This window comes from Ovis canadensis, chromosome 17 (assembly GCF_042477335.2).
Source record: "Ovis canadensis isolate MfBH-ARS-UI-01 breed Bighorn chromosome 17, ARS-UI_OviCan_v2, whole genome shotgun sequence".
Taxonomy (NCBI): domain Eukaryota; kingdom Metazoa; phylum Chordata; class Mammalia; order Artiodactyla; family Bovidae; genus Ovis; species Ovis canadensis.
In genome coordinates this window covers 47,455,921-47,480,449 of record NC_091261.1, presented here as the reverse complement: position 1 = coordinate 47,480,449, position 24,529 = coordinate 47,455,921, and the positions used below count along the sequence as shown (strand labels likewise).

General features: G+C 36.4%; 1 protein-coding gene across 3 annotated transcripts in view; it reads right to left on the bottom strand.

Annotated features, from left to right (window-relative positions):
* The window catches only part of FSTL5 (follistatin like 5), an 873,413-nt gene that overhangs the window by 204,382 nt on the left and 644,502 nt on the right, over positions 1–24,529 (bottom strand). For all 3 annotated transcript variants that reach the window (XM_069557498.1, XM_069557499.1, XM_069557500.1), the window contains exon 7: positions 19,551–19,671. In XM_069557498.1, the coding sequence (XP_069413599.1) occupies positions 19,551–19,671 (121 nt within the window). The remainder of the gene's footprint in view (positions 1–19,550; positions 19,672–24,529) is intronic.

The window sequence follows — 24,529 nt, the reverse complement described above, 5'->3', positions numbered from 1 at the left end:
AGCCTCCCAGTCGATATTAATTTCTCATTTTCTTTTGGCATTTCTTGTCTGTCATATAAATTATAATTAACAACATATTTTAGCACTTTATCAATACGGAGTCTTTAGTAGCATTAAAATTATACATGTATACTTGCCTAGTAATCTCCATCAAATTGAAATTTCCTTATACTTAATATAATGTCAATAAATACATCAAAAAATAGACATGCAGGTTTTTGAGAAAACAAATACTATTTGCAGGGCCACAACTTTCTCCCTCTCATTTATCATTATTCATCTATGTGAGTGGCTGCTGCTGCTAAGTCACTTCAGTAGTGTCCGACTCTGTGCAACCCCATAGATGGCAGCCCACCAGGTTCCCCCGTCCCTGGGATTCTCCAGGCAAGAACACTGGAGTGGGTTGCCATTTCCTTCTCCAATGCATGAAAGTGAAAAGTGAAAATGAAGTCACTCAGTCATGTTTGACTCTTCACGACCCCATGGACTGCAGCCTACCAGGCTCTGCCATCCATGGGGTTTTCCAGACAAGAGTACTGGAGTGGGGTGCCATTGCCTTCTCCCATGTAAGTGGCATGTAATCCTATTATTAAAAGAAAATTTAAGCAAACCAAATGTCTCCTTGGCCTGCTTTGAAACAGTCCTTGTTTTGCATGCAACCTTTTTTTTTTTTTACATACGACTATTTGGCTTTGCCTAGCACCTCACATCTGAGAAATTCTGTATGGGTAGGAGCTATGTCCTTGCTTATGCCACTAGAGCTTTTCATTAGTGACCTAATCTGCTGTGAGATTAGTACAGTTGCTGATTTCATCATTGTGAGGGTACCATAAATTGAGGCACAAATCCCATTATTACAATGCAGAGTGACCGGCTCACCAGTCCGTGAACCATTTAGTTCATTATTTACTTTAGTATAGCACACACCTTTCCAGTTCAATACACAGAATAGAACAATAAATATGTGTTTACTATTTACTGTTTGCAAAATACAAAATTAAGCTTTAGAAAGCAATGAGGTGTGAAATATGCCCATTTTTCTTTGGCCATCTCATTACAATACCTCATATACATTAAAGATCTAAAGGAAAGGTGTGGCGGTCCAATTAATTATTTCTAATGAAAGCAATATCTAGAACTGCAGGATGCCTGAGGTGGACTTGATTATTGTGCGCTTCAGTGTTCACTGACTATTGCTGTTCAGTAGCCTAGTCGTGTGCGATGCTATGACCCCGTGAACTGTAGCATGTCAGGTTCCTCTGTCCACGGGATTTTCCAGGCAAGAATACTGGAGTGGGTGGCCATTTCCTTCCTTCATGTAAAACATGGAACATGATCTGAACCTTGAAAAAGATCTGACTTACATCAGCCAGAGAAAACAAGAGACTCACTCACACTGGAACTCCTTGATGGCTTTAAGACTAATAATACACTACAGAGGAAACTGTATTCAAAAAGGAGTGAACAGTAAAAATCCTGAAAATAAATTATAATAATCACTCATAAATACAAACAAAACAGAAAAGTGTATTAATTTGAGAACTCATGAAAGCCTATATATAGAATGTGAATATATGATTCTATAATTTCCAGGGCAGCAGAAAACACAATACTATTGACTGAATTATTGCTACAAATGAATGAATGTTTGAAAAATTATATTCTATATTATTGTTAAATTAATTTCCAAAATATTTTTTCCATTTGAAAGTTAACGTTTAAAGTCAAGTTTAAAAATAAATGATATAGTATCAGATGGTGCAATCAAATTAACTAATATATTGGATGATACAATAAACTATGCTAAATAAGTTTAGGATTAAATAAGAATTTGGTCATGACTTGTCAAGAATTACACTAATGTGTCATTTTGCAATTTTAAAATGTTGTATTATTTTGCAGTGAGTACAATTTAAGGATAATATGGAAGAAAAAAATTATAATAATATACATTAAGTGAAAAACTCAAGAAAACACCATCACCAGTGAGAGTAAAACAACACAGAGGAAAAATTAGATACATTCCTTAATTTAAATGAAGTAAATTTTATTTTTAGAACATATGGATTAGCAAGTACACATGCAAATTGCAAAAGGTGCTTAAAACCTAATTAAACTATCTTGAGAGTGCCCTCATGCTGAATCTTTAAGATCAAATAAGCCTCATTATCACATTAACCTTCTTTCCACACACTTGTTATACAAGTGTCGTTAATTAATTAGTCATTATGCAGTTCTTTAAGAGCTGGCCACCTCAGGAATGTTTTGTAACATTACCCAGTCCTTGTACACACAAATGTAGTCTATGAAATATCGCTTCTATCAACTCCTGAAAACTAGTCTAGTAAACCTTGTCAGACTAATTTAAATATTCATGTAGATATAATCAGGTTGAAGTTTTACAAAGAAAAATAATTTTGCAATATGAAAAATAATACATTCATTTATACCTAAAGATATATAAGCATGCTGACTTATACTATAAAAGAATTCTGGTGGAATGAATTTAGATCTGAGTCAATCATAGGTGAGTGCAAAACAATGGTATCTGAGAATGAGTCATCTACCCAAGAGATTTGCTCCAATTAACAGAAGACTGCACACATCTCTGATTCGTGTAGAGATGGGTACATCTGTCCTCTGCCCTTACTAAGCCCCCAAGCTGGAAGAGGACAAAGCATCTGCTTGGTGTTTTGAGAATTACTGGACACAGTCAGACCATCCTTTCTCATATCCTGGATTTGTTCTGGTCTTTTGTCTGTAGACCATCAGTGGCCTCAGCCTTGTTTCTCTGCTGAGATCTAGAGTGGTATTATTTATGGATCTTCTAAATGCCCAAAATCGGATGATCTGGGAAACCTTGAGAAATTCACAGAGTTCCTGTGATTGATAAAATCACATGAGGAAGGATTACAGATTAGAAATGGCTCCAGTGGATAACTTAGCTCTCATGGTATATGCCCTGGAGCTGATTAAAAATATATATGTGTATAGGTACAAAAGATGGTTTCTATATGCTGTAGCCTCAGCAGGTAGCCTCAAGTCTTAAGCATTCAATATATGCACTTGTTGGATTTGATCCCTTTGAATGACTTTTGTCCTTGAGGGATTAACTGTGTTTATGCAGGAGAGCCCAATGACACAAACACAGGCCTTAGGAGGCAGGTTGCCCTGCTTAAGGGGCTATCATGGCTGAACTTTGAATGACAGAGGGGCACTTTCTCTGAAATTTCAATCACAACTGAAGCAAGGATAGGTGCTTTTTAAGGAGAAGCAAGTGACTTTTACTATGTTTCTCAACCAAGTTGGTAGGAAGCATTTTAATGGAATTTTCCCCCTAATGATTTGGCAGTTAATTTCCATTAGTGTTACGAAGTACTAAGTGTAAGGTATTGCTTTATGTTATTAGTAGCAGCTCTAGGTTGGCAGTACTAAACTGCCCCAATTCCATTAATTGCCTTTATTTACAAATGAGAGCTCCTGTACGGAAGGGCTTGTTCAAAACCTAACAAGTACTCTGGTTTCCTTATTTATGTAAATGCTGGTCATGACTTCAGATTGCAGAGGTCTACAATCTGTCTTCACTCAAAGAAAAATAATATATTAACAAACAAATACAAAGGGAAAATCCCTTATTTAAAGGAAATAAATCTCAAAAGCTGGACAGGAAAAAAAAAAAACCCTCAAAACTTTAAAAGCCAAAACACTAAATAGCAGTTAAAGTTCCATATCTCTAATGTCTCTAAGAAGGGAGTTTGCTCAGTTTGTCAAGGAGGACCTGACATGGTTTAAAATGCTTACTTTAATGATTCATCTGGGCAAGATTAGAAGAAATTGAAAGCAAAATAAAGGGAGAAATTGATTAACCTGGAAAGAGAGATTTACTTAGGAGAACATCTTAGACAGAGAAGCCACCAGATATGAAAAGGAAAATTAGATCTTAAATTCAGTACACACACACACACATGCATACAAGCACATGCAGGCATGTACACACAAACATGCACATACGTGTACACACATCATGGAGAGGTGACTCTGAGGACTAAATTCTCTTAAAATAGATATAACTAAAAAATGAGGAAATTTTTTAATTGTCTGTTTAATAAAATGATTGGTAGTCTCCAGCAATCTGACACCAGAGGAGACTGGAAAGATCTCAGAGAGCAAGCTAAGTTGACTCTTCAAAGGAATCCACAATCAGGAACTAATCAGAAACATTTATTCATTTATCAATGTGCATTTATTCAGGAAATATTTATTGAGTCATAATTATGTTCAAGGCACTGTGCAAGGCATGTGAAAGGAGAAAAAGAGAGAGATAACAAGAGAGAGTAAATCTCCTCTAGTGAGGGCAGGCCAAAACTGAACTATAAACTTATTAGGTAAAATTGACCTTATTTAATTAAATTTAAGATGCTACTATTTATGTCTCTGTGAAGAAGTTTGAATGCCAAAGAATTGATGCTTTTGAACTGTGGTGTTGGAGAAGACTCTTGAAAGTCCCTTGGACTGCAAGGAGATCCAACCAGTCCATTCTGAAGGAGATCAGCCCTGGGATGTCTTTGGAAAGAATGATGCTAAAGCTGAAACTCCAGTACTTTGGCCACCTCATGTAAAGAGTTGACTCATTAGAAAAGACTCTGATGCTGGGAGGGATTGAGGGCAGGAGGAGAAGGGGACAACAGAGGATGAGATGGCTGGATGGCATCACTGACTTGATGGACCTGTGTCTGAGTGAACTCCGAAAGTTGTTGATGGACAGGGAGTCCTGGCGTGCTGCGATTCATGGGGTCGCAAAGAGTAGGACACGACTGAGTGACTGAACTGAACTGAACTGAACTGAACAAAGAACGAAACATTGCTAGTTGATAGACACTTTGTTTTTATACCCATTTTTATATATAGAATGTATCACTATTTCAAAGATGTTGACATAATGAGGAAATAAACAATGTTAATACTTTTCTAGGCTATATACATCTTATTAGAAAGTAATAGCACTATCCATAAATAAAATCAAGAGGGACCAAGACTGTGGGAAGATGGGGATTAGTCCTAATCTTAAACTGTATAATTTGGATAAGTCTTTGTTGAGAAAAGGACATTTAACTAAACAGTTTAAAGTGGTTGAAACTGAGCCTTGTTGGCATTTGGCTAAATATCTTCAGGTTTAGGGAATAGATGCCTGCAAACTGGTTATACTAAAGAAAAGAAAAGCAGTGGACACTAAGAGCAGATAGAGTGGAGTTTGCAAGAGAGGCGAACAGGATAGGAAGATACTACAAAATCAGAAAACATATGGTTTTGATGGGCTTTCAAGAGACTGGCTTTTAATCTGAGTGACATTAGGAGTCATTTTAGAATTTTAAGCAGAGGAAGGGTGTGACTTAACTCATAAATGTGAAGTTGATATACACAAAAATAGGAATAATAATTTTAGTTATGGTTACTCAAGTGTAAGAATAGCAGCCCATAAATTTCTATCAAGTGTTTGTGCAAACTGTGTAAAATACATTAGAAAGACAGATGGACAGTAAAACTTTCTCCTGGCATCCAGGGATGTATTCTAAAGCAACAGCTATTGCAGGTGGTCATGAAGTTGTCCTCTGCGCCTAAGGACTCATGATCTGGCAGTGTTTGGAATCAGGACTCTGAGTGAAAACACAGCCAAGGTGAAACATACCCAAAGGACTCTAGGCAAGATAATGATGGATCATGTCTGGGCGTAGGTTAGATATCATTCTAATGGAAGAACTGCCCCTGGGTGGGATTACTCAAATCAGTAAGGAAAGCGTGGAAAACTTTTGCTTGAACTATACATGCTTTTGGCAGATCTAGATGCAATATTTTCAAATCTCTCACTGTGACAAATCCATAAGACTACATATAAGAAATCCATGGGAACAAATATGTGTAGACCAGAAAGCAGAGAGCAATAAAAGAGAAGGAAGACCCTTGTTTCTGCCACACTGCCTTACAAAACGAAAAAGCCAGATGAAGTGGCTTATTCTTTCTGAAAGAAAGAATGGAACAGTTAAGAGCAAGACAGTATTAGAAACAAGAGGAAATGTAGCAGAAATTAATAGAGAACAGGATCTAGAAACTTTCAGACTGAGGGTATGAAATATTGTGGAGTTCACGGGAAGTTTAGCTTTGTAGCAGCCCCAAAAGCACTGGCTGTAGAAACGTTAATCTCATTTTCTGTTTCAGAATCAGGGAGAAGATATATGCCAGCTAAAACAGCATGGGGGTTTGGTGTAATCTCTAGGGACCTACTTTCACAAATGCAAGTAATTCCATCTTGGCGGAAATATGATTGTCTTAACTGCTTTCTGAGAGCGCTATCAGGCTGCATGGACTGATCTTTCTCCCAGAAAGTTTATGAACACTGGGCTTTTGTGGCAAAACCAGGCTTAATGTACATGAAATATATCCTTTCTTCTTTTTGAGCACAGAGCTCCTTTACTTTTCTCAGATTTCTTTATGTCAAACACACTAATTATGTGTTTTGCTAAGCGGGCAAAACACTATCTGATACCACAAGTCCTACTCTTAAAAAATCTCCTACACAGTCCTTCACATGTGGTCTCTCCAGTGCTTGAGGAAAACGATTCTATTTGCAGTGTGGAGATATCTACCCCCTCCCCTTCAATTTTTACAGTTACTCAGATAAGATCTCTTTTATAGGTCATGGTGCAATATGAACTAACTATACAAATGCTGAAGCTTACTCATACTTGCTGTATTTTATCTCATAACCAGGCCCAGGTAACAAACAGTTCACCGACTGGATCCAGGGCATTCAGTAGCATTGTCTTATATGATATTTTGGGCTTCAGAGAGACCAATCCTTGATCACAAGATGACTGCATGAAACAGAGCTCCCTGTTTAGACCCCTAACTGAACTGGATTGCAGTAGAAATGAGAAATCAGCATGATAAATAAAGTTACATATTGGTTAAACTACTAGAATAACAGAGAAACCACACAGTCAGTGGCTTAAGTAAGATATACATCCTGATATGTCATCATAAAGTGGTATCGTGGCTTCATAGTATGGCTATGGATTAAGCTATTTTAACACAGAACCAAATACCTTGTCTAAAACAAGATATTAGACTTGTAGGCAGCCAGATAATGATTGAGGAACTTGTTCTCATTGCACACCCAATGCATTTGTTTCTTATTCCTGCTGTAACATATTAAGCAACCTAAATTTATTTCCTTACATTTCTGAAGGCCAGAAATCAAAACTAAGTTTTACTAAGGTGCCAGCAGGGTTGGTTCATTTTGGAGACTCTAGAGGAAACTCCACATCCTTGGAATTTCTATCTTCTTGGGTTACCTACAATCCTTGGTCTATTACTAATTCTTCAAATCACTCCAACTTCTTGTTTTTGTCATCACATCTCCCAATTTCTTCTTTGACTTTCTTGCTTCTCCTATTTGGGGACCCGGATAATTACACTTAGAGCCTACCAGAATCATATCCTTATCTTGAGAACCTTAATCATATATGCAGGTTGCCTTTGCCATATAACGTAGCATTCACATGTTCCAAGGATTAGGATGTGCATAGCTTCTGTGAGGCCACTTTCAGCCCTCCATCCTCAGGCACCTTCTATTTTTATTATTCTGCTAACTTCAAAGCATAACTTTCTTTCTCAGAATTAAAAATAGATCCTCCAGCTATCACCATCAGACCCATATTCAAAAAAAAAAAAAAAAAAAAGAAGAAGAAGAGAGAGAGAAAGAAACAGGAAAAAAGGAAGGGAAGGCACATATCTTTTCTCTTATGATCACAATTCAGGTATTAAATGCATTAGTTACCCTCACACTCTATTGGCCAAACCTTTGTTACAGGGAAACATTTAGCTTCAAAGGGAAGTGGAAAGATAGGTTTTGGTAGGTTGCCTTAGGCTTGTTAAAAGTGATCTTTTATTATTACAGAAAACTAAAGAGGGTTATTTGGTAGAGAGCAACTCACATATAGTGACAAAATTAATCTGTTTATCTATGGTTTTAAGCAATTAAATATAAGATTTTTGTCCTTGAGTAGTTGATATAGAAAGAGAAATATTATACCAAGAAAAACCATTTTGGGGGGTCATTCTCCTTTCTTTACATACTACTGAGTACCTGCCATGGTTTTTAGCAGAATTAAGTACTGAACTCTGAGAATAAAGATGAATACTTGGAATTACTTGTAATTTCTAAATTTATTTGGTATTTTCTTGATGATGCCCACATTAATCATATCCACTAACTTCCAGAATTGTTACAAATGAGGATCATGGGAAACTTGCCTTTAACTAATACAATCTCTCATGCTTTAAAATGATTTTTATAAGATAGAAGATCCTGATGAAACTTAGTAAGAGCTAAGTCCTCTGCCTTAGATAAATAGAATAAATAACACAACAGTTATCAAATACTGAAAATCAGCAGCAGATGACTGTAATCCCTGAAATAAGACAAAAAGAAAAAAAAAAAGGATGAGCTATATAATGCCTTGGGCTTCCCAGGTGATGCTAGTGGTGAAGGACCCACCTGCCAATGCAGGACACATAAGAGATGTGGGTTCGATCCCTGGGTTGGAAAGTTTCCTGGAGAAGGGCATGGCAACCCACTCCAGTATTCTTGCCTGGAGAATCACATGGGCAGTGGAGCCTGGGAGGCTACAGTTCACAGAGTCACACAGAGTCAGATATGACTGACGTGACTTAGCATACATTTAATGCCTCAGCCATCAAGCATTTGGTTGATATTGATGATGAGGAGAGGAATTGAAAGGTCACAATGAATTAAAGATAAAGCTTGTGAAATTCAAAAAAGCTTGGCAGTTGGAATTTGTAGGAGAGAGTACCAAAAAGTCGAGAAAGATGTTGAGAAAGAGCTATAGTAATCTGAATAGGGGTGGTGGGGGCTTTGGTCCAATGCATAGACTAAAACTACACAAAGAAGTTTTGTGGACTGGAGAGACCTAACTGAAAAACCAGACCCCAGAAACAAGATATCTTAGAAAGATAATGAAATAAATTCTAACCTATAAATACTCAAATAAAGTTAAAAAAAAAACCTCTAAAATGCAAAACTGATTTACAGTAAATTAATGTCAAAACAAAATTCAATACTTCTCAAAAGTATCCAACAAATCTCTCTCAATGGTTTTTATCAATCAATTTAAAAATGTTTCAACAGACATGAGAAGAGAGAAAATTTGACTCACATGCAAGAAAAGTATTAGTCAACAGACACATACAATTTCATAAATGAATTAGCAAAAAAGGTAAAACAATCTGGTATGGAAATACTGAAAGATTTAAAGAAAAACGTGAACACAATGGGGATAAACACAGCCAGAGAAATGGAAAAAAATGACTAGAACTAAAAGTTTTATTAGATATTATACAAGTCTGAAAGCAATAGAATAACATGTGAAAAATGTTGAAAGAAAAAAAAAAAAAAGGAAAACTGCTCCAAATTCAATATCCAGTAGAAATCATTCTTTAATGAAGAAAAAATGAAAATGTCTTTAAACAAAATGGCTGAGAAAAGGTATTAGGAACAGATTTGAATTTCACATTGCTAAATAATGTTTAGTAGGCTAAAGGAAAGTTCAGAAATTTGGATTTAAGTGAAATAATGAGGGGATTAGGAAGGATAAATGTAAAAGTCTGTTTTCTTTTTCTTTTAATTTTTGAAAGACATTTGACTATTTAGAGTAAAAATAATACAATGTATTGTGAGGTTTATTACATATGTAGAAGTAAAATGTTTGACAATGTTACCACAATGAATGGAAAGGAGAAAGAAAATGTATATTGTGTTAAAGTCCTTATATTTTATGTAAAGTGGTAAAATCTGTAAAGATACATAGTAATACATTAAAGCTGTATGTTGAGAACAGTTTCAGTTACACCTTAAAAGTCAAAAAAGAGTTACAGTTGAGAAGTTTTTGGTGGTTGTTATTTGGTCACTAATCATTTCTGACCCTGCAATCCCATGGACTGTAGCCCATCAGCCTCCTCTGTCTACAGGATTTCCCAGGAAAGAATACTGAACTGGGATGCCATTTCCTTCTCCAGGGGATCTTCCCAACTGAAGGATCAAACCCTCAATTCCTGCAGCTCTTGCATTACAGGCAGATTCTTTACCACTGAGCCATCAGGGAAATCCAGAACAAGTTAAATAATTTTGAGATAAAAAACAAAAATCTAAAAGATATGTACTCCAACAGAAGGCAGAATATAAGAAAATAATGAAAAAGAGAGCTGATGCAACCATTGAAAACAGATAGCATGGAGAAGGTGATGGCACCCCACTCCAGAACTCTTGCCTGGAAAATCCCATGGACAGAGGAGCCTGGTAGGCTGCAGTCCATGGGGTCGCAAAGAGTCAGACACGACTGAGTGACTTCACTTTCACTTTTCACTTACATGCCTTGGAGAAGGAAATGGCAACCCACTCCAGTGTTCTTGCCTGGAGAATCCTAGGGACGGGGGGAGCCTGGTGGGCTGCCATCTATGGGGTCACACAGAGTCGGACACTACTGAGGCAACTTAGCAGCATGACAGAACAGTTAAATCAGTGAGAATTATCCCAGGATAGAGATGTTGACGTTCTCCCAAAACTATAAACTTCAAAAACTCTTTCACTTAAAGGAAACAAAATGAGAAATTAGGGAGGGACCTGATTCTTCAGATATTACGTGTTCTTAAAGCTTTCAGACTTTCTTTAGACTTTATGTCACAAGGGTATAAGGATTTAATTTTGGATATTAATTACTTTGGACTAATTTCTTTGAAACTTTAATCTTTGAAGTATCATTACTCTCTGGGAATTTAATAATTAGATTATATATTAAAATTTGAACATTATGCTCTCACTATTGCATAATTGGAGTATCTTGATATCATGATTTAATCTAATTGCAGAAGCTCTGAAAAGCCCTACTGAACAGTATAACTAGACATAATGTAGCATGGGAAACAGAAAAAAATCTTCAGGCTTTGGAATTAATGGCTTAATGTACTGTCCTGCCATGTTCAGCTACTTCAATTATGTCTGACTCTTTGTGACCACATGGACTGTAGCCCACCAGGCTTCTCTGTCCATGGGTTTTTAGACAAGAATATTGGAGTAGGTTGCCATGCCCTCCTCCAGGGGATCTCCCTGACCCAGAGATCTAACTCAACTCTCCTCTATCCCCCACATGGCAGGCAAATTCTTTACTACTGAGCTACCTGGGGAAGCCCAATGTACAGTCCTACCATATTTCAAAGCCTTTTGGAAGAAAACATATGGTACCCACCAGTAGTTCTCAGGGATGCTATAAAAAGGCAGCAATGGTCATTAGGCTAGTGAGTAAATGATAGTTGCTCAGTTGTCTCTGACTCTTTGCAATCCCATAGACTGTAGCCTGCCAGGTTCCTCTGTCAATGAAATTCTCCAGGCAAGAATACTGAAGGACATCCTTAGGTATGAGCATCTCCAAGAATCACTCCGAGAATAGAACTTAGTTCAGATAGTTGGTCTGGGAAATGATCCCAGAAAGCACAAGTTAAAGATTAGGAAAAATAAGATAGAGGAAAGAAAAACAGCACCAAAAAAGGCTCAATTCCAGTGCCTTAGGAATTGAGAAATCAGGAACCACTAAGGAGCTGGAAGCTGGGCTTCCTACTCATCAACTCTTGTTCCCCACTGGTTAAGGACTGTACCTGGGGACATTCAATGCCTGGTACACCTGGGATGCACTGAGTGCAGTTGGTAAAGCTTCTTGTGTCAAGTAAAGACCTAACTAAAGAGAGTGGAAGAAAGATCCCTACATGACCAGCTGTCAGGGGATGTCCACCACACCTGAGAAGGGAGAGTGAGGTTTGGAGCCAATCATCAAAATTAAGGGGAAGACTGACTTGACGTATGTCTGATCTCAACTCTTGAAGAAACAGCCACTCCCTATATATTTATTTTCAAGTCAAAATTAGGAGAACAAAGCTGGAAACTCTGAAGAAGGATACACACCCCTGCATCACATATCTCTGGGGAATCAAATTGTTGCAGCAGTAGTTCTCCAACTGGCATCAGGAGGGTTTGTTTGTCACGGGTCCTCTTACCCCATGACCAGGGCATTCAGGGCATTCAGGGCACCCTGAGAATGTGCACTTTAAAAAATTATATTATTAAACATATTTACAAAATAAAAATAGACTCACAGACATCAAAAACAAACATATGGGTACCAAAGAGGAAAGGGGGGAGAAAGATAAATTAGTAGTTTAAGATTAACAGATGCACAGTAGTATTAAGTGTTAGTTGCTCAGTCATGTCTGACTCGGCAGCTCCATGGACTATAACCCTCCAGGCTCCTCTGTTTTGGAATTCTCCTGGCAAGAATACTGAGTGGCTAGTCATTCCCTTTTCCAAGGGATCTTCCCAACCCAGGGATGGAACCACGGTCTCCTGCATTGCAGGCAGATTCTTTACCATCTGAACCACCAGGAAACCCTAACAGATGCACACTACTCTGTATAAAATAGATAAATATCAATGTCCTATTGTATAGCATGTGGAACTATATTTAATATCTGGAAATAATCTGTAATGGGAAAATTTTTTAAAAGAATATATATATTCTTTTAAGAATCTGCCTGTAATGCAGGAGGCCTGGGTTTGATCCTTGGGTTGGGAAGATCCGCTAGTTAAGGGAAAGGCTACCTACTTCAGTATTCTGGCCTAGAGAATTCCATGGACTATATAGTCCATGGGGTCGCAAAGAGTCGGACATGGCTGAGTGACTTTCAGTTTCACTTTCACGTGTATTATGTATAACTAAATCACTTTGCTATACACCTGAAACTAACACAAAAATGTAAATTAACTACATTTAAGTTTAAAAAAATTAATATTAAAAATAAAATAAGTTGTTGGTGCTGCTTGCCCAGGGACCATAGTTAGAGAATAACTGAGCCAGTGTAACTCTCAAAACCTCTCTCTCATCATCCTCTGATAACTCACAGTGGGAAGAAGAGAGAGGAAGAACTTGGCCTTTTTGCTCCCTGCTTTCTGGACCTTACTATTCACAGGAAGTTTTTATTCCCATCTTTACTTTGTCCTTGCTAAAAACTTAGTTGGGAAGCCTCCCTGAGACTGGGTGAGGAAATTCAGTCTCATGATACAAGAAAAAGCAAGCCACTGTTGCTCCAGACTTAAGCTGCTTTATCTACAAAGCTTTACCAGTAATGAAGGTGATGCTTTGATATCTATATAACTAACTCCAAGTGTTGTTTCCAAACTCTGAAGGAGAAAAATAGGGATGTTCTACATAAACATTCTATAAAGCCAGCAGTTTTTTGCAGAAGTTTTTGACATGAGTAGGAAAATATCCACTTGATATTATGTGTGAGGTCTTCAACAATAAACAAGAAAGAAATAACTGTATGCGTATAGGTCTATTTTGAATATGGACGAGCTTTCTGCCCAGAGGGTAGTGTAAACACCAAATGACATTTAAAATTTCATAGATTCTGTATCTTAAGCTGAAGATCTAAAGATGATTCGCTTTGTATAAAAAGAAAAAGAAAAGCATGAAATGAATTCCACTGGTAGAGTCAAGCTCCTTTGATTTATACATAATGTTTCCTCTGGCAAGGACACAGAAGCACTCTCATATTTCAATAATCTAATTTTGTATTGTTTGAAAAGAAAAAGAGCTATTGATAGACTTTTATTTAGCCTGCACCCTGGGATATTTAAATAGACTTTGCACTTCAAAAACACTCTAACAAATTCCAATGACTTGTGGCATTTGCCTAAGTTTTTATGGTAATCAATAATATATTTTATTTTTATTACTAATTGACAAACTGTTAAGATATGTTAAATTTCCTATGAAAACCTGATTTTCTAAAGTTCTTTTTAACCTTTTCTAAAAAGTGGATGGAGAATGCAAAATGAATTAAACTAGTTTCAGAGATTTATTGGGTCCATAAAAGTGTTATTTGTCTAATTTGCATTTCCTTGCATGTTCATTGTATTTTTCAGTGTCACAGTTCCTTTTCAACCATTCCTTTGTTATTGGCTTATAACTGTTCTGAGTGATCTCAATTTTAGTATATTTACTCATCCACAAATCATACCTTTAAAGTTATTATGCCAAATATAAATATAAAATAAAGAAAAGGGAAACATCAAGAAAAGAGACAAACCGCATTTTAGCAAATCACTTGCAGGCTGTTATTTTTAACTAGTCTTATCATTTCTAAATATTTTGTTATAAAGTTATTATTCTATTATTTTTTTGCATAATATGTTGACATACCAGCATGCTTTGTGATAAACAGGACGAGTTACTTACTCAGTATTTATTCTCATCTTCCTTCTTTCCTTTTAAATAATTGAACACTTCAGTGTTGTGAATGGCAAAACCCCAGTGTCAAAGAAACATCTTTTGCATTCTCTATATTTAGAGAGCCAATGCAGTTATTATTGGCACTCTCTTTAAAGTTTCTTTAAAAATGGGCTCTTGGTGTCAGGCACTGTTTTCCTTCCTCTTGCTTCCTTTTTCCTTCTTGAAATATGAAATTGATGACTACAATTTTCACCTCCACTTGGAAACATTAAGAAAGGAAACAACATGCTAAGCACAGGTAGGGGAAGCATAACATGGTGATGGCGTTGTGGAATTGCCCTCCTGAACCACCTCATCTGGACTTCTTTTATGCGTAAGAACACCACATTTGTGTCTCCCTCAAGCCCTGTTATTTGGCGTGTTTCTTACAGCTGCTGAAGATAATCTATGACCAATACATGCATAAGACATTTTCTACCCAGCATTTTTACTTATTCAAATAATCTTAAATATGAAAAAATGATCCTTAAAATACACTTATTGGCTTCCCCAGTTGATAAAAATTGCAGTAGAACAAGGGGCTTTTCTTTTTTTAGTCAGTTGTGGTTGAATTTGATGAACACTTTTTCCCCCTCTCAGCTAAGGCCAGAACTGGAAAGTTAGATCTAAACATCTGGGTTTCTAAACATCTATCACATTTTAATGGTCCATATACTCCTTTATATATGCTTGACCTAAAGAAGTGTATTTTTAATAGACAGAAATTGCCAGATACCTTAAAAAGACGTTCTGAGTGAAGGTTTTACATTTCTTTCTCTCTCGTACCCTGTACTAGTAGTATTTGACCAAGGTGGATATCCCAGTTAATTTTTCAATTTGTTTCTCCCTGGTGGCTCAGAAGGTAAAGCATTTGTCTGCAATGTGAGAGACCTGGGTTTGATCCCTGGAGAAGGAAATGGCAACCCACTCCAGTACTCTTGCCTTGAAAATCCCGTGGACGGAGGAGCTTGATGCAGGCTACTGTCCACGGGGTCACAAAGAGTTGGGCACGACTGAGCAACTTCACTTTCACTTTCTCATGTTCTCACCTACTGTCTTACCTATCACTTCCTTACCTTATCATTTATTCTGTGGTCCATCACTATAATCATTCTTTAACAACTTGCTTAAATTTCTAGTACCTGTCTCTCTCCCACCTACTCATCTGACAAAATAAAATATTGGTTAAATTCAAATCTCTTCTCTCTATGATTGCAAATGCACAACCAACCACAGCAGAAGAAAAACATATCCATATTTATCATCTCAAGGACACCCAAAGGTCAGAACCATATTCCAACTACATACTGCTATTTTCATTGTCCTTCCTACATACCTCTCTTCTCCTCAAAGCACTAAAGCTCTCAACTCTGCATCCTCAATAGTTGGCATTCCTCATGTCATGAAATAATCCAAGCAATGCAAAGAAGATTTTCTCATGCTCCCTCCCTGAGCATCTTCCCCAGTGTCTTCCTCCTGGTTTAAAGAGATTAACTGCCAATCTTTCAAAGAACAACTCTTCCATTTGTGTACTAGGCTATATCAACTTTTAAAAGATTTGATTACTACAATTTTCCTCTTTTCCTCTCATATGAGCTACTTTTAATTTTTATTGGATTATTCACATCAACATAAAAGATAATCACATCTGCAATTTTTTTAAATAAAATTCTTTCTCCTAATCCTACATCACTCTCCAGTCAAGGCATAGTTCTCTCTTTGTTCCCTTTCAATCTATATAATATCATTGCTTCTCTTTGCAAACCCCATCCTTTCACAAAAACGTTTATACCAAGAATTTCAAAGCAGATTAAATGTAGTCGGAGAAAATAGGAAAAGACTAGTTTTAATCCCAAATTTAGGAATCTTTCTTCCCAGAAAAAGGAAAACCTTAGTGCTCAATCAAGGTAATCACTGCTAATATTGAATTTGTAATGCTAAGCCTGATAATGGCAGAAAATTCACAGTGTTTTCTGAGACCTCATTATTCCTTTATTCTTGTATTCCATCTTCAGAGAAAAATCTGAGATCAGAGTAAATAGTTCATCCACAGGAGGGATGAAATCAGAACACTTCATTTCCCCAGAACCTCTCAGGGCACATTTTATGACACAAATGCCTGCGGTTTGGCTCAAAACCTTCTTCCTGGGCTTCCCAGCTGGAGCATGGCAAATGAGTGAGTTATGTAAGAAACTTACATCAGATGTGAATGGGAAGCAGACACTTGAAAGAGCAACCATTCAGAATAGTTCTTGTGCTTTACATCACAATTACTTGAGAAGCTTGTCAAAATGAAGATTTTAAATCAAACTTCTAGAAGGTGCTGGTAAAACTCCAGTTCTATATTTTTGATACTTTTTCCTGTTATCCTGATCCACTTAGAACATGTAACATGCACTGCTCAACAAATTAGCAAGAGTTTTTACACAGCTGCCACTTAGACTGGATAAACACAGGCTGAAAGTGAGGATGCTCTAAATAAAAGAGATTATTTAGTGTTGTTGTTGTTTAGTTGCTAAGACTTGTCAGACTCTTTGGCAATCCCATGGACTGTATCCTGCCAGGCTCCTTTCTCCATGGGATTTTCCAGGCAAGAATACTGGCCTGGTTTGCCATTTCCTCCTGCAGGGGATCTTCCCAACCCAGGGGTGGAACCATGTCTCCTACATTGGCAGGTGTATTCTTTACCACTGAGCCACCAGGGAATGAATGGCTAGCCAAGAACAAAATTGGAGAATGTTTCTCCCTAATATATTTATGTATATATATATATATATATATATATATATATATATATGCTCAAAACAAAAAAGCACAATGCATCAGTGTTGATAATTCATCAACAAAGAGGGAGGCAATGGCCAAACTTGCTACAACAACCACTTCATCATGGATGCAGCACCCACATAGCAAACATCCCACATACACACTTGTCCTGTCTTCCCAGGACTGTGTGTCCTCCAGGATAGTTGCTATCTCTGAATGTCCTACTTTAAATATCTGAGACCACTGGGAACAAGCATGCTTCACTTCCTTCACATCCTGTCTGCTTTCTTCACTGGTTTCCTTGAAAGTCCATTTCTATGCCTTAACCCATGTCTAGTTGACAGCTGGGTTTGCATCAGAAACCAAGGTCTAAATCTGCTTCTGTGGAGTGCCAACAGTAGTTAAACTATTGGCAGAGTCATACCAAGTCTTTGATGAAAATCCATCAACCTCCAGCTTTAGAAAGATTTATTTAACATAAATCTTTAAATTAAAGGGTCCAGAGATAAGAAAGGATGTTACAAATAAACAAACAAAAAAAATGGAAGAAGCTTGGACCAAGATAGCAACAAAGGTGACCTCCCACAGACCCTGGGTCTTATTAAACACTGATTTTATTTTATTAGCATATTAAATGACACATCTGTCAGTGGCCATGACCCAACATTAAGGGTCAAAAAAGTATAAAAGTGGGCGGCACCCTACTCTGCCTTCCCTGGTAGACTAATGCAAATGTTTTCTCATCATTCACCTCAGCCCTCCTTCCTTTGTCTTTACTCTTTAAAATTAGATTCCTTTCATTAGGCAGGCAGGAAGTTGATCTGTGAACTTAGTTCCCACTTTTCCATTCTTTGGCCACTGAATAAAGCCTGTGTTTTGTCAATCTCAGGTTTGGCTTCATTATTTTCTGCTTTAGCAGATCAGAAAACGAACCCTCCCCAACCCAGGCAGCAGGAGTGAGATCTATAAGAACCTGATAACAAAACCATAAGCTCCCTAACCTTTTCAAACTTCTTTTTCCAATATTTTCTTGATTTATAGGGTGCTCATTCTAAGTCTTCGTTTCTCCAATTGTTAACCTCAGCTTCAAGGCTCAGTTCTCTGACTTCAAATCCAACTATACTTTACCTAAAATGACTTCATCAAGCTCCAATTTAAGACTTTAAATCCAGTCTATGCACACTGATATTATCAAAATATTCAGCTTTGTGCTGTCATTCTGATCTTCGGACTTACATACTAAACTGCATACTTGACTTCCATCTGGATAATTGTATAGAAGTTAACTTGTCGAAACAAATAAACAAACAAACAAACAGACAAAAAAAACATTAATCTTACTCAGTCTCCAAATATGCTTCTTCCCCATTGTAGTTGATGTTATGACCATAGATCTAAGTGCCGCCTTCAAATTCCTTGGGTTCATTCTTTTCAAAGCTCTCTTCTTCTCATATTCACAAGCCATTCTTCAAATCTACTTTCAAAATATATCCCCAATCTGGCCATTTTTTACCTCTTCATCATTAACACTCAATCTTAAGCCATGTTTATCTCTCCTCTAGACTACTAAAGTTTTTAAAAAAACAGATCCGAGTGCTTCCAATCATTTTAAAATAAATTAGAACATGCCATTTCAAATAATAAATGCTTAATATAATAATATATTATAATGTTATAATATAATGATATTCTGGCTATAATAAGAATCAGAATCCAATTTCTTAATTATGTACAGGGATTCATGTGATCTGCCTGGAGGCTGTCTCTCCAATGTCATTCCTGCCAGTCTCCTCTTAATTCATACCAATCACACAAACTGCCTTGCTGTTCCTACAGAAAGCCTAGTAAATTTCTGCCTCCTTTTTGTAAACTATAGAGTAAATTAATGTACATATCTGTATGGGAATTAATTAGTGTGTATTAATGAATCATATATGCAATTCTATATCATCAATTCAATGAAGAAAATTTTAATTGTCATAAATAAAATAAAGCACTGATTATAAAATTGTTATCAGCCTACTTGGCCAATGCTCATAGAAATTAAATTGATTATTGAAATTATAAAACTCAGTTCAGTTCAGTTCAGTCCCTCAGTCGTGTCTGACTCTGTGATGCTATGGACTGCAGGATGCCAGGCCTCCCTGTCTATCACCAACTCCTGGAGTTTACTCAAACTCATGTCCATTGAGTCAGTGATGCCATTCAACTGTCTCATCCTCTGTTGTCCCCTTCTCCTCTTGCCTTCAATCTTTCCCAGCATCAGGGTCTTTTCCAATGAGTCAGTTCTTCCCATCAGATGGCCAAAGTACTAGCCTTTCTTAGTCATTTGGGATGGTCTTTGAATATCTACTGAAGAAAAAACCGTTAAAACAACCCCACATTTCCTACCATTCACTTGGAAGATGTGAGTCTGATAGATGTTTTCATAGCCTTCTGCATAGCAGGTATAATTCCCCATGTGAGTTGTGGTGACTTTGGTTATATACAAGGACCCATCATCTCCAAAGTCCTATAGAAAAAAAGCAAAATTAAATAGAATTAGCCATTTGTCCTTAAAATATATTTTATCAGTTCACATTTTAAAAATGTGTACTCAAGAAAAAGTAAATTAATATATTTAAATTATGGAAATGACCACTGTGAGTGATTAGTTCAATAAACTTGGAAGACTTTATGGGCTAAAATTACTTATTTCAAATTAAGTTTTTTTTTAAAAAAAGTATAACTTCTTAGTATTTATTTGAAATTTTTGAGCTTATATAAAATAACTGAATTTTTACATATTTATTATAATTCAGCTTACATTAATAAAGGCCTACAATGTTTTTTCTTATTTATAACTAAAACAAACAGCTGTTAACTACATTCTTCACATTTGCAATTCTTATACCCTTTAATTATATATTTACCCAGGAAAAAATATTAAAGCAGTGTGGTCTCAGAGATGGAATTTATAGTCATGTGAATAGATCATGATTTTTTCAAGCCTCCTGGGAACAATCAGTACATTAGACAGAAATGACTGTGGCCTTTCAAATTTATGAGGAAACATGGGTAACCATTTAAAAAGAACAAATAATCTTGCATTTCCTGTCAAAATCAAATTCAAGAAACACCTCTGAAACAGTAAAGACAAAAAAGCTTTGCTTTCATAAAGGCAATGAATATATTGGCAAAAATTATCTCAATAAAAATTTTCAGAACTTTGGAAATAGACAAAGGCTTGCACCAGCCCACAGAGCATTTACTGGAAACAGTGGCTGCCTCTCAGAAAGAACAGTGAGGCTGATAGTTTCCCTCTCTTCACAGCTACATAAAAGCCTTGGACCACCAACTTTGTGATTTGACTAGCAGTGAAAATCATCATACCTCAAACTTCAGAGTGGGGAAGAACCTATTTAAAACTCCTCCAAGATCCCATCCTCAGAAAATCATCACAGTCTAACCTATGTAGCAGCTCCCTGAATATTTCCATTTTAATGACCTTTTCTGTGAGCAAGACTTGGAGCTGAGTCTCTGTAAATAGTCCTGGCCCTAAGACTAGTTTTTGAAGAGAAACATCAGCATTTGTATAACATTGTCTATGGAGTCGCACAAAGTCGGACACGACTGAAGCGACTTAGCAGCAGCAGCACAGCTTCCTATGGCAAAGATATGCAATGGAGATAACAAGAACATCAAAACACTTAAAAATGAAAACTGGAAGGTATCCAAAAAGGGGTTTGAAAAGATCACATATTCTAGGAATCTAGAAACCCACAGAAATGTACAAGACTATGTATATAACTAGAAAATGTAGACTTTCTTTACATTTTAAGAGTAAGACAGAATACATAATTTCTCATCTCTATCTGAGTTTGAGGCCCTACACAAGCAGAACAAAGGCTTAGACAGATTTGTAACACTTGCAGAAGTATTCATTGCATAATGCAAAACAGAAATAGAGCACTGGACACTACATATGATCAAGGGATTAACCCAAGAAGATATAAACATTACAAATATATACACACCCAACACAGGAGCAATGCAATACATAAGGCAAAAGCTAACAGCTATTAAAGGGGGAACTGACAGTAGCACAATAATAGTGGGAACTTTACCACTCCACTCATACAAATGGGTAGATCATTGAAACAGACAATTAATAAGGAAACACAAGAATTAAATGATGTTATATCAGTTGGACATAATTGAGATCTATAGGGTATTTTATGCAAAAGAGTAGAATCATGCCTTGGTTAGTTTTAAAAAATTGAAATCATTTCAAGTAACTTTTCTGACCACAACACTATAAGATTAAATATCACCTACAGGAAAAAAAAAATTGTAGAAAATAGAAACACATGTATGCTAAAGAATACATTTCTGAATGACCAACAGGTCACTGAAGAAATCAAAGAAATCCAAAAATATCTAGAAACAAAGGACAATGAAAACACAACTCAAAACCTATGGGATGCACTAAAAAGAGTGTTAAGAGGGAGTTTATAGAAATACAAGCCTATTTCAAGAAATAAAAGAAAACAAATAAACCACCTAATCTTACACATAAACCAACTAGAAAAAGAATAAGAAGAAAAACAACCGCAACAACAACAAAGGAAAAAAAATTAGTAGAAGAAAAGGAAATATAAAGGTCAGAGCAGAAATAAATGGAAATGAAATGAAGGAAAGTAGCAAAGATCAATAAATCTAAATGCTGGTTCTTTAAGAAGATAAACAAATTGACCAACCATTAGCCAGACTCATCAATAACAAAAGGGAGAAGACTCTAATCAGTAAAATTAAAAATGAAAAAGAAGTTATAACAGAAAATGAAAAATCAAAGAATCACGAGACTGATATGAGCAACTATGTGCCAATAAAATGGACAATCTGGAAGAAATGGACAAATTCTTAAAAAGCATAACTTTTCAAAACTAAAATGGAAAGAAATAGAAAATATGAACACATTAATCACAAGAATGGAAACAGAAACTATAATCAAAAAACTTCTGATAAAAAAAACCAAGGGCCAGATGTCTTCACAGATTAATTCTATCAAATATTTAGCAAAGAACTAAAACTTATCTTCAAACTCTTCCAAAAAATTGCAGAAGGAAGAACACTCCCAAACTCATTCTATAAAACCACTATCACCCTGATAACAAAACCAGTCAAAGATATTACAAAAAAGAATATTACAGGTCAATATCACTGATGAATATAGATGCAAAAATCTTGAAAAAACACCAGCAAATAGAATGCAACAATAGAAGGATCGTACCTCATGATCAAGCAGGCTTTAACCCAGGGATGCAAGGATTCCTCAATATACACAAACCAATCAATGTGAAACACCATATTAACAAATTGAAATATAAAAATGTATGATTATCCCAAAAGATGCAGAGACAGCTTTTTGACAATATTCAACACACATTTATGATAAACAAAATAAAACAAACAAAAAAACACACCAAAACTCCAGAAAGTAGGTGTAGATGTAACCTACTGAAGTTCAGTTCAGTCGATCAGTCATGTCTGATTCTTTGTGACCCCATAGACTACAGCACACCAGGTTTCCCTGTCCATCACCAACTCCCAGAGCCTACTCAAATGCATGTCCATTGAGTTGGTGATGCCATCCATCGTCTCATCCTCTGTTCACTTCTTCTTCTGCCTTCAATCTTTCCCAGCATCAGGGTCTTTTCTAATGAGTCACCTCTTTGCATAAGGTGGCCAAAGTATTGGAGTTTCAGCTTCAACATCAGTCATTCCAATGAATATTCAGGACTGATTTCTTTTAGAATGGACTGGTTGGATCTCCTTGCAGTCCAAGGGACTCTCAAGAGTCTTCAACACCACAGTTCAAAAGCATCAGTTCTTTGGTGTTCAGCTTGCTTTATACTCCAACTCTCACATCCATACATGACTACTGGAAAAACCACAGCCTTGACTAGATGGACCTTTGTTGGCAAAGTAATGTCTCTGCTTTTTAATATGTTGTCTAGGTTAGTCATAACCTTTATTCCAAGGAGTAAGTGTCTTTTAATTTCATGGCTGCAGTCACCATCTGCAGTGATTCTGGAGCTCCAAAAACTAAAGTCTCTCACTGTTTCCATTGTTTCCCCATCTATTCGCCATGAAGTGATGGGACCAAATGCCATGATCTTACTTTCCTGAATGAGTTTTAAGCCAACTTTTTCACTCTTCTATTTCACTTACATCGACGTTCTTTACATATCTGAGGTTATTGATATTTCTCCCAGCAACATACCTTTACATAATAAAGGCCATATACCACAAATCCACAGCAAACATTATCCTCAATGTTGAAAACCTGAAAGCATTTCCTCTAAGAACAGGAACAAGAGCAGGGTGCCGCTTTTGACACTGTTATTTAACATTGTTCTAGATTTCCTAACCACAGAAATCAGAGAAGAAAAAGAGATAAAAGGAATCCAGATTGAAAAAGAAGAAGCAAAACTCTCACTGTTTGCCAGGGAGTGAAAGCCATTCAGTCATGCCCAACTCTTTGAGATCCCATGAAATTCTCTAGGCCTGAATACTGGAGTTGGTAGCCCTTCCCTTCTCCCAGGTTTGCAGATGACATGATACTATATATAGAAAACTTTAAAGATGCCACTAGGAAATTATTAAAGCTAATCAATGAATATAGTAAAGTTTCAGGATATAAAATTAATATACAGATATCTCTTTCAGTCCTATACACTACAATGAAAATCAGAAAGAGAAATTAAGGAAACAATCCTATTAACCATTGCAACAAAAAGAATAATATACAGAACTTAACCTCCCTAGAGAGACAAAAGACTTGTTTGTAGAAAACTTTAAGACACTGATGAAACAAATCAAAGTTGACACAAACGTATGGAGAGATATACCAAGTTTTTTGTATTGGAAGAATCAATATTGTGAAATGACTATATTACACAAAGCAATCTATAGATTCAATGAAATCCCTATCAAACTACCACTGGCATTTTTCACAGAACTAGAACAACCAAGTTCACAATTTGTTTGGAAACACAAAAGACCCTGAATAGCCAAAGCAATCTGACAAAGAGAAATGGAGCTGGAGGAATCAGCCTTCTTGACCTCAGACAATACTACAAAACTACAGTCATCAAGACAATATGGTCCTGGCACAAAGACAGAAATAGCGACTAATGGAACAAGATTAAAAAGCTCAGAGATAACCCTGCACACTTATGGACACCTTATCCTTAGAGAAAAGACAGACTCTTCAATAAGTGGTGCTGGGAAAACTAGGCAGCTAAATGTAAAAGAATGAAACTAGAACAATTACCAATTCCATAAACAAAATAAACTCAAAATGGATATAAAGACTTAAATGTTAA